Genomic DNA, 13405 nt, shown 5'->3' on the forward strand with positions numbered 1-13405 from the left:
TATACACTAAAACCATAACGTTATATATAACAATTAAGATTTTTGAACTAGTAGATTTTACAAATTAAAATTAGATAAGAACAACATACATTGATCTATGAATAATCTTCTTAAGGAATTGTGTTTCTCTCACTTGTCTTCCTTTATATCTTGATTTTTTTTCTTGGTGGAAAAAATAAGCTACTTAATAAAGTCATTAATAAAGCGAGTAAGAGAATTAATCCGTAATGTTCTATTTATAGACACCATCCATCATATTTAATTATGACATTATCTTTTTACCTAACTGACCTAATAAAATAATAGGCTCCAAAGGAAATTAAAATATGATATAATATATATGAACCACATTAATAATATTAATATTTAAAAAATAAATCAAACAATCTTAACAAGGAAATTAAACTCTTTTAAGGAAGGAAAAGAAACCTTGGGAACAAAATGTTGCTATTGTGCCCCTCTTTCATCACATATGTTGCAATGAACAATGTAGCTTTTTTTCTCTAACATTGTATGGCTACCCAGCTGGACGTTTAACGTGTGGTGGAAAGAGTGACGTGTTCCCTTATTGTACAAGTCTATAAAATTTGAAACATAGTAGAACTTACGTAAGTGTATGGCGATTTCTGTAAACAATGAAATAAGAAATAAGTTATAGTTAAAATTTGACTGGAGTACATGTTACTTAAATTACAATGTATTTCTATATGCTGACCAATTGTAATTTTTTCAAAAAAGAAAGTACATTGTATTTGTGATTAAGTATACTTGGGTTGTTTTCGAGAATGCTTACAACATAACATATGAGACCTCTGAATATCCAACCAAATATTTGAATTGTTGCAGTCATCCCAATAAACATTCAAATGAGACATGGAATGATTTAAAGACGAGAAAAGTCTAACTTTAATACATTCTACAAATTGTTGAAACAAATAAAAAAATGAAACATATACTTCAACAACACGATAATCGAAATTCTAGGAAGATTCAATTATCTACCATTCAAAAAAGCTTTTACTCGTTGTAAAATCGTAACAAAAACTTGTTTGTTATAAATAATTCTACTATTGTCTTTCAAAACTATTACTAAAGGATATACTATATACAAATTGTAAAAGGATATACTAGTAAAAGATTGTAATTAATCGACAAAATACATTAAACAATATTGTCTTCGAAAACTAAGATGTACAATAAAGATTGTAATTAATTAACAAAAAAAAATGTTAAACAAATATTATAAAATTTACAAATTTTAAAAATATGCATTTTCAAAATTTAGAAACATCAAAGCAAATAAAATACACAACCACTAAATTTCACAAAACAATGAGAATAATAATCACAAATAATAGATTTTGAGTTTTGAAAATGATTTCTAATTATTAATTATCGTTAAACGTAATCACATGTGAAGAAGGCACGTAGAATATAAAATGTTCTTATCTATTTATTTCTAAAAGAAAACCACTCTAAAATTTATGATTTCACTTTTAATTATAATTACATCCCGTTACAAAAAATTGGAACTTTAATACTTTTATAATATCATTTTTGTTATCGTAAAAAGAGCCATCTTTGCTACATTTGTCTAGAACTTATTCTCTTTGTTTCTTTTGCACAACTCAATTTCTCTAAAAAAAATCATCTTTTCATTTAAAGAAGGATAGATAAAGGACATTTTTTTGTCCTTCATCTATGCAATTTCTTCTAGCCAATTCTATATTGTATGATTGATAGACAAAGATAAAAAAATTATCAAGGATTTTCACTGCACACCAAGAGATTTTAACAATTATATTCATCCTACTCATGCTAGAAAATGTTTGTGAAATGAATTTAACTAGAAGATCATTTTTGAATGATTGAGATCATGAATATGAACATTTCATTTTTTATGATATTTTTATTATTGTATATTTTACCCAACTCATTCAACTTGAATACATTAGGTTTGAAGTACACAAATCTTCACACATCCTCATACTTACCCTTTTTTTCTTTTAGATTAATTTTTTTAATTTAAATGTTTATTAATTTGTAGTCGAAATTTTTTAGTTATAATGTGATGTATTTAAAAACTAATTAAAATTCACACTCCTACAATTAATCAATTAATTTATTTTATTTATTTTGACAACTATGCTGTGTTTGTTTTTCTTTATTTTGGAGTTTATGTTTATTTTTTCTCTTCAATTCCATTATATGATTTTAGCGATTTTTTATTTTTTCAATTATTATTTTTTGTTCGTGTTAAATAGTTGTACTGAAAAAAGCCCGGGAAAGGGAAACATCATTTTTTTTTATTCGGACTTTGATTTTTTTATTATTATTTTTTTAATTTGGAGAAGCGAAAATATTATTATTATTATTAAAACTTTAGTGTCTTTCTGAGAGATTTCTCCATTTCTTCCCGGCCGATAACAAGCTGTTTCGTCGGTGCCATCACCTGAAAGCTTGCTCTTTAATCCCCTCAATTTCATTGCCCCATTCCCTTCTTCATCTCTGCGTCCTTCCTGGACTGAAAATCCTCATCTCCGGTTGCCCGTACTTCAGCCGCTGCGCCTCCTCCCTTGAAATTTTGTACATGTTCGACACAACTCCCAACGGAAGCAATCTCATCTGCGAAACTCTTCCCGCCAGCAAGTTCGTGATTGCGTTGTCGTTTGTCTTGAATGCAATCCACTCGAATCCTCTATCGCCTGCTTTTGTCATCACCACGAAGTTCTGAGGAATCATCACTACCTGTCCTTCCCGGACCTCCCCGTCAAACACCGACTGACCGTAGTTGTCCACCACTTGCACTCTTGCGCTACCTCTCGTAGCGTACGCCAATGTATGAGCGTTCACTGTGTAGTGCGGTGCAGATATCGCTTTCTGCAATGGAAAATTTGAAGAAAATTAGAGGTGTTATAAGATTTTTTGGCTTGTTAGGATTTCTGAAAGTGGCGATATGATCATTCAGTTACTGTTTTTGTTAGGGTTTTCAAATTGAGCAAAAATATTTTGGAGTCTTCACTTACGTTGTAGAGGACTCCTCGTTCGGCGCTGAGGCGGACTTGGCGGAGGAAGGGGAGGTTATTGAAGTTGGCGGTGGAGATGCGACCGCCACGTGTGTTGAACACATCGGCGTGTTCAGATCGGCCAATGCTATGCTTCAATCGGAGTGTGCATACGGTTTCTTCGAAGCCATTTTCTGTTTCTGATTCCACGTATCTTCCTCTTGATCTTTCTTGATCGTCTCTCTCCGGCATAAGCACATCGAAATCTTCTTCGGCAAGCACGATTCTATCCCTCTCGTCGTCTTCTCCCTTCAATTTCCTAACCAATCCACTATCTACTTGGAAAGCTTCTTCTAAAAATTCATCTGCAAATCCACTGAACACATTGCCTGATTTCTCTCCAGAAGATCCTCTATAGCTTCTTCCTTCCCATTCCCCTCTTCGCATCATCTCTGGTCTTCCGGCGAGGTAAAATTTCTGTAACAAACACACCCAATAATCTTAGAGGTTCTTGTTCAAATCAGTAATTAAATAGTTACACTCTGTTGTTGTTGTTCTTTTTTTTTTTTTACCCCAACTTACTCTGGCGAATGGATCAATTTGATTGGCGACATTGCGTGTATCAACGAACACAATCAAGATGAGATCAGACTGTCCACGATTATACATCCAGTGAGAAACTCCGGCAGGGACGACGAGGAGATCTCCCTCTCTGAACTGGCGGATCTTCTGGTGCTGGTCTCTGAAGTTTCCAGACGATTGTGATCTTCGTAAATCGGTTTGGTAAGTCTCAGGACAGCCAGGCATTGCAACACCTCGAATACCAGTACCTTGGACGACGAAAACAAGTTTAGGAGCATTAGTGAATCCAGGTAAAAGCAGACCTCTGGGTCGGATTGTATGGCGGACCATATTTACTCCGGCACACTGGAGCTCCTCACTGTTGGGCTCCCATAATTCAGTGAAACCACCCTCCGCCTCAATCCGGCGAACGGGGTCTTGAGCTCTGAGATTCTCGAGATGGCAGGGTTTGGGAGAGTGGAAACGGTGCTGTTGCCTAGCTTCACTGCCTTGGAAGCCCCAACTCCAGGGAAATTGGTCGGTCTGGGAGAGGCAGCCATGGATGAAAACTGCAAAACATAAGAAAGCAAGAGGAGAATAGTGAGGCATGGTGAGGGAGAAGAGAAGAGAAGGGTGGTTGGGTTGGTTAGAGTGATGAGGAAGGTGGCGGAGAATTTATAGGTGGTGACACAAGTGGAGGGCGGCGATGGTAAGAGAATACGTGGTGGAGGGATTGATGAAGAGACGCACCAGTTGCCATGGCGTTTCTGAGCGTTGTTGTGGAGCAAGAAGATCCACCTCATTTTTTTGTATTTTCTAAATTGGTTATTTTGGAAATTTGTTTTTGTTTTCTCATGCTCTTCAAATTACGTTTCCGTTTAATTAAGATAATTATATGTAAAACAATGATTATTTTTTTGGGAACAAATTAGCCTATATATAATAATGTAACTGTAAATTATTAATGTTTCCTATGGCAACCAATTAATCAACTTGTAGGCTTTTTTTCTTTGTTTTGAATGGTTGAATTATTTTAATTACACAGTAACAGTAGGTTTCCATCTAAAGAAGATATGGTGTTTTAACACATTGAGCTTATTACTTACCTTTGTTAAACTTTTTTCCCCTTTGAATAGGTTTAGTATTAAGCTATTTTTAATTTTTTAGTATATTGTCTTCGTCCAACTTAGACTCAGCCACCAATAGTTTATAGTTTATATGTAGTATTATTCATCATATTCAAATTGTTGGCCTAATTTCATCCAATACAATAATTTTAGTTTAGTTTAGTTTTTTTTTTTTTTGTATATCGTATTTGTTGAGACTTGAAAACTCATAGTTGTTTTTATGGCAATATATTTATGTTCTGTTAGTTTTTTCTTTTCAAAAATTAATTTCATGTTAGAGGTGTGGAAATCTTATGTTTTGCTATGGGTAATTGATAATTTTTATATAATTTGGGAAATTGCATTGCATGTCAACAAAATTTAGAAAAAGAGTTCACAACACCTCTTTTTTTTGTATATTGCAAATTTGACAAATATAACAATAATCAAATGGTAATCTGCTTTGATACTTTGAAAATGTATGTGACATGAATTTTATTATCGTAATTTTTTAAAAAAAATTTGCTATTTTTAAAACTTTCTATATAATTTTAATAAATTTTTTATAGTCACGGTTTGAAATCTAAAATTTTAAATTAGTAAAATGATGTAGGATTTTAAAATATTTTATTTTTTCTCCCCCAATTCTTTACTTTATTATATTTTTTGGGTTAAAAATTTATTTTAAAAAATTTATTTGTAATTTCGTACGGTTTATTATTTTATAAATGATTTGTACTTATTTTATTGTTTTAGTTCGTTATTATTAAATAGTTACAATTTGTTAGTTAGCTTGTTAGGTGTTAACTTCTCTTGTAACTAATTATTCTTTATCGTGTATATAAATACGTGGCAGTTCATTAATAAAGATGAGAAAGTCATTTATATTTGGTGGCCTTTCTAATATGGTATCATTAGAATAATGTTTCTTTAAAAATTTTCCCGCCTCAGACTTTCTTCTTCCTTCCCATCCTCGCCCACGACCTCTTCTCACCTGATTTTACCATGGCCGAACAAACCTCCCAAACCATCAATCTGAATTCCTCCACCACATCACAGACCCAAGAAAATCCTCCTCCCACTTCCGATGGCCCTCAAAATCCCGTTGATCCGAATCAAGGATACTTTAATCCCTTTTGCATACACCACAACGATAACTCCAGTTTGATATTAGTCACTGAGCCATTAACAGAGGAGAATTATGTTTCTTGGAGCCGCGGAATGATAATCGGTTTATTCATAAAAAACAAGCTTGGCTTTAGTGATGGTTCTCTTTCCCGGCCAAACGATGATTCCCTTCCTTCTTGGATCAGAAACAACAACATTGTCATTTCTTGGATCTTGAATTAAGTATCCAAGACTATCTAAGCCAACATCCTTTTTGTAGATTCAACAAGGAGCATTTGGCTTGACCTCAAGGAGCGATTCCAACGGAAGATTGCTCCTCGCATCTTCCACATGAAAAGATCGCTCACAACTCTGTCTCAAAATCAAGAATCAGTAAGCATGTATTTTACCAAGTTTAAAACTCTAACTGATGAATTAAACTCATATCGATCTGCTTGCACCTGTGGAAATTGTCGATGTGGAGGAATTCAAGAAGTAGCCGATTTCCTTCAAACATATCGTATCTTATGGTTTTTCTTATGGGACTCAATGAGTCTTATATATGCTCATACTCGAACACAACTACTTCTCATGGAACCTACCCCTTCCATATCCCGTGCCTTTTTCCTTCTTCTTCAAGAAGAACAATAAAGAGCCATTGCTTCTATTTCCCCTACTGTTGTCAATTCTTCAGCCATTGCTCTTGCTGTCTCTGCAAATAATTCCAGAAACACCTCTACAAATAAGCAGCGCAAGGACAAACCGATTTGTACTCATTGTAATATTCTAGGACACATTGTTGATAAATGTTACATTCTAGGACATATTGTTGATAAATGTTACAAAATACATGGATATTCCCCTGAATATAAAACAAGATAGCAACAGAGAATCAACATTAATAATTCAGGCTCCTCTCCCAACAACAGCACAAATTCAGTTTTCACTCAAACTCATGATTCCTCTACCAACCTGAATAACAACATCTCAAACCCAACAGAAGCCTTATTGCAATGCCAAGCCCTCTTAAACCAGCTTTAATCTCAATTTACAACTTCATAAATAGTTTCGCCAATCACATAACAAGTACTCTCTCTAATTCATACTGGGTTGTTGATTCCAGAGCTTCCACCCATATATGTTGTTCTCAAGAGTTTCTCACTGATATTCAACCATACTCTGCATCTATTAGCTTGCCAAATAAAAACACTTATCAAAGTAAAAAACATTGGCACTGTAAAGTTATCTGATACACTTGTTTTGAAAGATGTTCTCTATATGCCTGAATTCTCCTTCAACTTACTTTTTGTAAGTGCAATCACAAAGGGGTTTTCATTCTCTATTCAGTTCTTTATTGACACTTGCATAATTCATGACAAGTATACTTCAAAAAAGATTGGCAGAGCTAAACTTTTCCAAGGACTATACATCCTTGGTCAACCAACCCTTCTTTCATTTGTCTGCACTGTCTCTAAAAATAAAGCAGCCATATGGCACTAACGAATGGGTCATCCCTCTGCCGAGTCTTTAAATTCTTTACATAATTTTTTGTTTTCAAAGTCTTCTATTGCAAGTAATTTGTCTCATTGTACCATATGTCATTTGGCTAAACAAATGAAACTTTCTTTTACTTCTAACACTCTATCTTCAAATGCCTTTAATCTAATTCACATAGATATTTGGAGACCTTTTCCAACAGAAACATATTATGGATACTCTTTCTTTCTTACCATTGTTGATGATGCCACTCATTTCACTTGGGTGTTCATGCTTAGACACAAATTCGATGTTATATCTGTCATACCACAGTTTTTTAAACTTACAGAGACTCAATATGGAAAAACAATCAAGAAAGTGAGATCCGATAATGCGTCTGAAATCAAGCTCATTACCTTCTTTGAACAAAAAGGAGTGATACATCAGTATTCTTGTGTTCAATGCTCGCAGCAGAACTCTGTTGTTGAAAGGAAACATCAGCACATCTTGAATGCAGCTCGTGCTCTCTACTTTCAGTCTCAAGCTCCTCTAAATTTTTGGGAGATTGCATCCTCATTGATGTATATCTGATCAACAGGACTCCTTCTTAACTATTGAAATGGAAATCTCCATTTCAAAAGCTAAACAACTCCGGTCCTAATTATAAATTGTTGAAAGTATTTGGCTGCTTATGTTATGTGTCTTCATTATCGCATAATCAATATAAGTTTCAACCCCGAGCTATCTCATGTCTTTATTGGCTATCCACAACGCATGAAAGCCTACAAATTATATGATATTGAGCACAAAAGAGTCTTTATCTCAAGAGACGTTGTATTCCATGAAATCATCTTTCCTTTCCATAACATTTCCAAAACCCAAATACCAGTTGATCCTTTACCTGGTTTTTCCATATCCAAATCTTTCCATGAATGTAACTCCCATTCTCATGCTACCTTGAGTCCTACCTCGAACATACAAACCAGTTCTATAAGAGATGAAAATACCAGGAGCAATAATTTTGAATCTAATGATTCTCAAAGTCAACAGCCGATGGATACTGATAATATGACAGTCAACCGTGAATTTACCACACCTCAAGATAATCAACCTGACACTATTCCTGATGATAGTGAAGAAGTCATCATTAGAAGATCTACTCGTATAACCAAGCCACCTTCCTACCTATGTTGGATCGGTATGGCAACCCTAGGGGGGAGAGGTGAATATGGTTTAATTAAACTTTTTAACAAATAAAAAGTAAATTCAACTAATTAGATAATTTTTAAATTAAATAAAGAATCTTTGTAAAATTTGTTAAATAACACTATTGATAAAAAGATATAAATGAGAGTATGCAATCAAACTTAACCAACAAAAATATGTAACTAAAATTAAATGCAAAAATAATTAGAAAAGAGTTAGAGAAGAAAACACCGTAATTTTATAGTGGTTCGATTAAACTCAACCTACATCCACTTTCTCAAGCACTTCTTGGGATTTTGATTGAAGATCTTCTTTTGACTCTTTCCACGAATTTGAGCCGAACCGATTCTTGCTCTTTGTTCGGTTTCAAGAGCAAACCCGATCCTTTTCACGGGTTAGGATCCAATCGCTACAATATGTTGAAGTTTTAAATCACACAAAAGAAAACTCTCTAAAAGAGTGAGTATACAATTTGAAGCTCACAAATTTAATCTTCACAATACAATAAGAATTCTCTCAAGAATAAGATAAAAAGAAAGATTGGAAGCTTTAGAGAAAATAACAATATTGACTTTTTCACTTTGTGAGGATTGTAAAGTTTTTGATAATTTTCTTGAAAACTTGGAGAAAATGAAGTATATAAAAAGAGGGGAAAGATAAATTCAAAATCATTTTTGGTCATTGGATGTAAGTAAAAGAAAAATGAATGGTTGAGATTTAAACTCAATTAGTCGTTAGACACAACACAAATAATAACATAATAATATGTCTTTTCACCATCTTTAAAAAAAAACTAGCCGTTAGACACAAAGATAAATTATAATATTAAGGTCATTTTCTTTTTAAATTCATTTTCTTTATAAAAGTCAATAAAACAAAACCAAAAGCCACATTTGTTACTCCTCCATTGCTCCAAATGGCTTTCTCTACTTGGTTCAAATTGAATAGTTGGTCACCACGTCACAATCTCGGGTATTTTTCCGAAGCTTCTTTGAGCAATATTTTCTTCGTTTGAACTTCGATTTGGGTGATTTAAGAGGCGTTAGAATCATTGTACTAAGCTCTACGTTATGGACAATTCAAAATAATAAAATTGTCAATAAAAAAATCAGATTTGTTATCATCAAAATATTAATTAATTAGTTTGAGATTAAAGCCAAAAAAAGTCAACAACCTACAAGCATATCATTGTAGCCTTCTCACCACACATCGCCCACCTACCCAAAAATCCACCGGATATCCCATAAACCAATACTTGACTTATCAAGCCTTGTCTCCTTCATACACACATCCCATCCTCCAAACTTCTATCCAAAAAGAACCTTCCTTTTATCATAAAGCAATTTTATCTCAAGAATGGCGCAAAACCATGGAAACAGAGCTAGAAGTTATGGAGACGAATCGAACGTGGAGTATTGTTCCTCTGCCTAAAGGCAAAAATTTAGTTGGTTGTCGTTGGTTATATAAGATTAAACACACGGTTGATGGTTCTATCGAGAGATAACAAAGCCCGTTTAGTGGCAAAAGGATATACTCAACAAGAATGTCTTGATTTTTTTGAAATCTTCTCACCAAATGCCAAGATGGTCACTGTTAAAACTTTGTTAACCATAGCTATCTCAAAAGAATGGTCATTAGTTCAGCTTGATCTTAATAACTCCTTCTTACATGGAGACTTATTTGAAGAAATTTATATGGACTTGCCATTAGGCTATAAACCGCAACATGAGATTCAAGGGGAGAAACTTATATGTAAACTACACAAATCCATCTATGGATTAAAACAGGCCTCAAGGCAATGGTTTACAAAGTTCTCCACCTTTTTAATCTCTCTTGGTTTTCAACAGTCTAAAGCCGACTATTATTTATTCATCAAAGACAAAGATGACTCTTTTATAGCCCTCCTTGTTTATGTTGATGACATTATCATCACCGATGCAAATGTGCTTCACATACAAGAATTAAAAAGAGATCTTAATAAGAATTCATGCTCAAAGATTTGGGTCCTTTAAGATTCTTTCTTGGCCTTAAATTTGCGAGAAACTCATCTGGACTCTTCATCTCGCAGAGACATTACACCCTTTAGCTCATTGAAGATACATGGCTTCTTGGTGCAAAACCAACTTCTATACCGATGGATCCCACCGCCAAATTAAGTATATATGATGAAGACATTCTTCATGATGCCACTCCATACAGACGACTCATTGGAAGGCTGCTATATCTAACTATATCTCGACCGGATATAACCTTTGTAGTTCATAAATTGAGCCAATTTATGGCCAAACCAACCTTAAGTCACATGAATGCAGTCAATTATTTGGTAAGATATCTCAAAGGTGAATGAATGGAATTCCCATAGCGAAAGCGTGTGAACGCAGTGCAAAAGAAATTCAACTTGAAACACAGAGAAAACATCTAAACATGCTCCTATGAAGGATAAGAAGAAAAGAAAACCAACCTTTGCAGAACCTCCCAAGAAGTCTCGAACCTCCCAAGGAACACTACGAGCAGAACACCATAGAATATAATCTTCCTTGTTATCCTCAAGATAAAAAGAAAAACACAGAGAGTTTGTGGGGCTTCTGTGTTTTGTTTAAAAGGAAAAAATATTTGCAGAGAGAGTTAGTGAAATTGTATATCACCTCCCTTCTATATCTTAACCAAAAGATGTGAAGAGAGATGGAGAGGGAAGTTATCAAAATAATTTCCTCCCTTTCCCATTACGTAGAATAACTCTCTTATAATATAAATTTAAATTATAATATAATATAATATAATATTTTTAAAATTATATAGTATTATAATAATATAATATAATATAATATCTCCCTTAGAATAACTCCCTCTCCCACAAGATTTAGAGCATCAATCCCAACAAAAGGATATCCTGGAAAAGACATCATGTTACCATAAGTGAAAGTCTTCTCTATTAGCGCTTTTGCTGATGTAGATTGGGGTTCCTGCCCAGATACAAGACACTTAGTAACCAGTTTATGTGTCTTTATTGGAAATTCTCTTGTTTCATAGAAGTCTAAAAAGTAATAGACTATCGCAAGATCATCTACGGAAGCTAAATATCGAGCCTTAGCTGTCACTATTGTGAAGTTATATGGCTTCGAAGACTTCTTAATGAGCTACAGATTAAAATTACATATCCAACTCTCATGTTTTGTGATAATCAAGCTGCCATCTACATTGCAAATAATCTCATGTTTCATGAGCGAACCAAACACATCGAGTTGGACTGCCATTTTGTTCGGGATAGAATAGTGGATGGTTCTATAAAGCTCCTGCCAGTATGGTCTTCTAATCAGCTTGCAGATATTTTTACCAAGCCTCTTCAAGCAAATATTCTTTTTTCATTAATAAACAAGATGAGTGTACAAGATATTTTTGTTCCATCTTGAGGGGAGTATTAAACAGCGACAATTTGTTAATTAGTTTGTTAGCGGTTAACTTCTCTTGTAACTAATTATTCTTTCTCATGTGTGTATAAATACCTTTTTACACTTCGTTAATAAAGATGAGAAAGTCATTTATATTTAGTGGCCTTTCTAATAGTCATGAATGGTAACACAATATCTAATTTATAGTTTTTTTATTCTACTAAATGTTTTTATGATTTACTTCAAGATTTCAATTTGAAAAAAAAAAAAAAATAGAAGAATGGAGGAGTTGGAGAATGGATGTGAGAGATTTGAGTTTTGGAGAAAAAAAAAAAGAATCAAACTAGGTTTTGATTTTATTTGATAAATGTTTCGATTAGGATTTTGTGTTGGCATACAAAATTTATAAAATAAATTAACAAGATTTCTTGGTAATTTATTGATTTAAGTAATATATTGAATCTGGAGCAGTCATATGTTAAAAAGTTAACCAGATCATTAGGATACAGAGCAAAGTAAGTTTTCCAAAAAAAGATGAAGACTAATAAGACGTTTTTAAAAATTTATAAATTAAAATAGAACAAGATACAAAGTTTAGGAATCAAAATAAAATTTAAACATGACAAACCCTTTGAACATATTTACAAAGATTAGCAAAATTTTATATTATGTCAATAATAAATATCGATAGATTTCTATCAATATTGATAAAAATTGATAAGTCTATCGACATTTATCTTCGATAGAATATGAAATTTGAGTGTATTTTGTAAATATTCGTTATTCGTTTGGCTAAATTACTCAATGTTTTAAAATAAAAGCTTACAGCATCAAACAATGTTTAATTAGGGTAGAAACGTGTTTGTTGTGAGATTGGTGTATGCGGATTAATTCAAAGCGACGAACTCACAAAATTGATTAATGAATTATTTTATTTGCTTTCAAATTATTAATTTGAATTCAAATGGGCCATTCTTAGTGCATCCTATGCCTTAGCTTGAGGAATACTCAAACCACTATACTTTTTAAAACAATATTTTGAGTTTTGTAAAATAATAATAATAATAATAATTGAAATTTGTCTTAAAAAATATTTTAAAATTTGACTTTTTTTCTTCATATATTTTTAAATTCAAAAGTTGAGACTTTTGATTTTGTTTCATTTGTCTAAATTTTCCCATTGAGAATGGGAGGTGGAAAAAAATTCAAATGATTAAATGTAGTGTATGAATATTTTTGAAATAGTTGTTATCTATTCTTGGTAATTTTGTCTTCTTTATAATGAATGAAAATACACTATTTATTTATTTTTGAATATCCATGGAAGATGTATTATAATGGGAGGTGGTTCTGTTTTGCATCTTTAATCTTTGGGTAAATTGAAAATTTTGGATAAAAGGTTTGTTTGAATTAATCTAAGCAAAAAAATATTTTTTAAGAAATTTATTTTTGTTTAAACTAATTTTTTTAAAAAAATTATTTTGAGTAGCTTTCAAAAACTTTAATTTTTAAATTAAACATTTAAAAATGTAATCCAAAAACATACATAGTTTCA

General features: G+C 32.7%; 3 protein-coding genes across 3 annotated transcripts; 1 reads left to right on the forward strand and 2 right to left on the reverse strand.

The window, feature by feature from the left end:
• Positions 1 to 2180: 2180 nt before the first annotated feature.
• Positions 2181 to 3476, reverse strand: LOC101212657 (11S globulin subunit beta). Its single transcript, XM_031880700.1, has 2 exons — positions 3027 to 3476; positions 2181 to 2880 (listed from the first exon to the last, which is right to left on the reverse strand). Exons 1-2 carry the CDS (start codon positions 3453 to 3455, stop codon positions 2503 to 2505), a joined length of 807 nt encoding a protein of 268 aa, XP_031736560.1. The 5' UTR covers positions 3456 to 3476; the 3' UTR covers positions 2181 to 2502.
• Positions 3477 to 3488: 12 nt separating this feature from the next.
• On the reverse strand, positions 3489 to 4485 carry LOC116402021 (11S globulin subunit beta-like). Its single transcript, XM_031880699.1, has one exon. It carries the CDS (start codon positions 4173 to 4175, stop codon positions 3507 to 3509), a length of 669 nt encoding a protein of 222 aa, XP_031736559.1. The 5' UTR covers positions 4176 to 4485; the 3' UTR covers positions 3489 to 3506.
• A 1192-nt stretch (positions 4486 to 5677) lies between these two features.
• On the forward strand, positions 5678 to 6022 carry LOC105434731. The gene has a single exon (XM_011651842.1). It carries the CDS (start codon positions 5678 to 5680, stop codon positions 6020 to 6022), a length of 345 nt encoding a protein of 114 aa, XP_011650144.1.
• Positions 6023 to 13405: the final 7383 nt, after the last annotated feature.

This window comes from Cucumis sativus, chromosome 2 (assembly GCF_000004075.3).
Source record: "Cucumis sativus cultivar 9930 chromosome 2, Cucumber_9930_V3, whole genome shotgun sequence".
Lineage (NCBI taxonomy): Eukaryota > Viridiplantae > Streptophyta > Magnoliopsida > Cucurbitales > Cucurbitaceae > Cucumis > Cucumis sativus.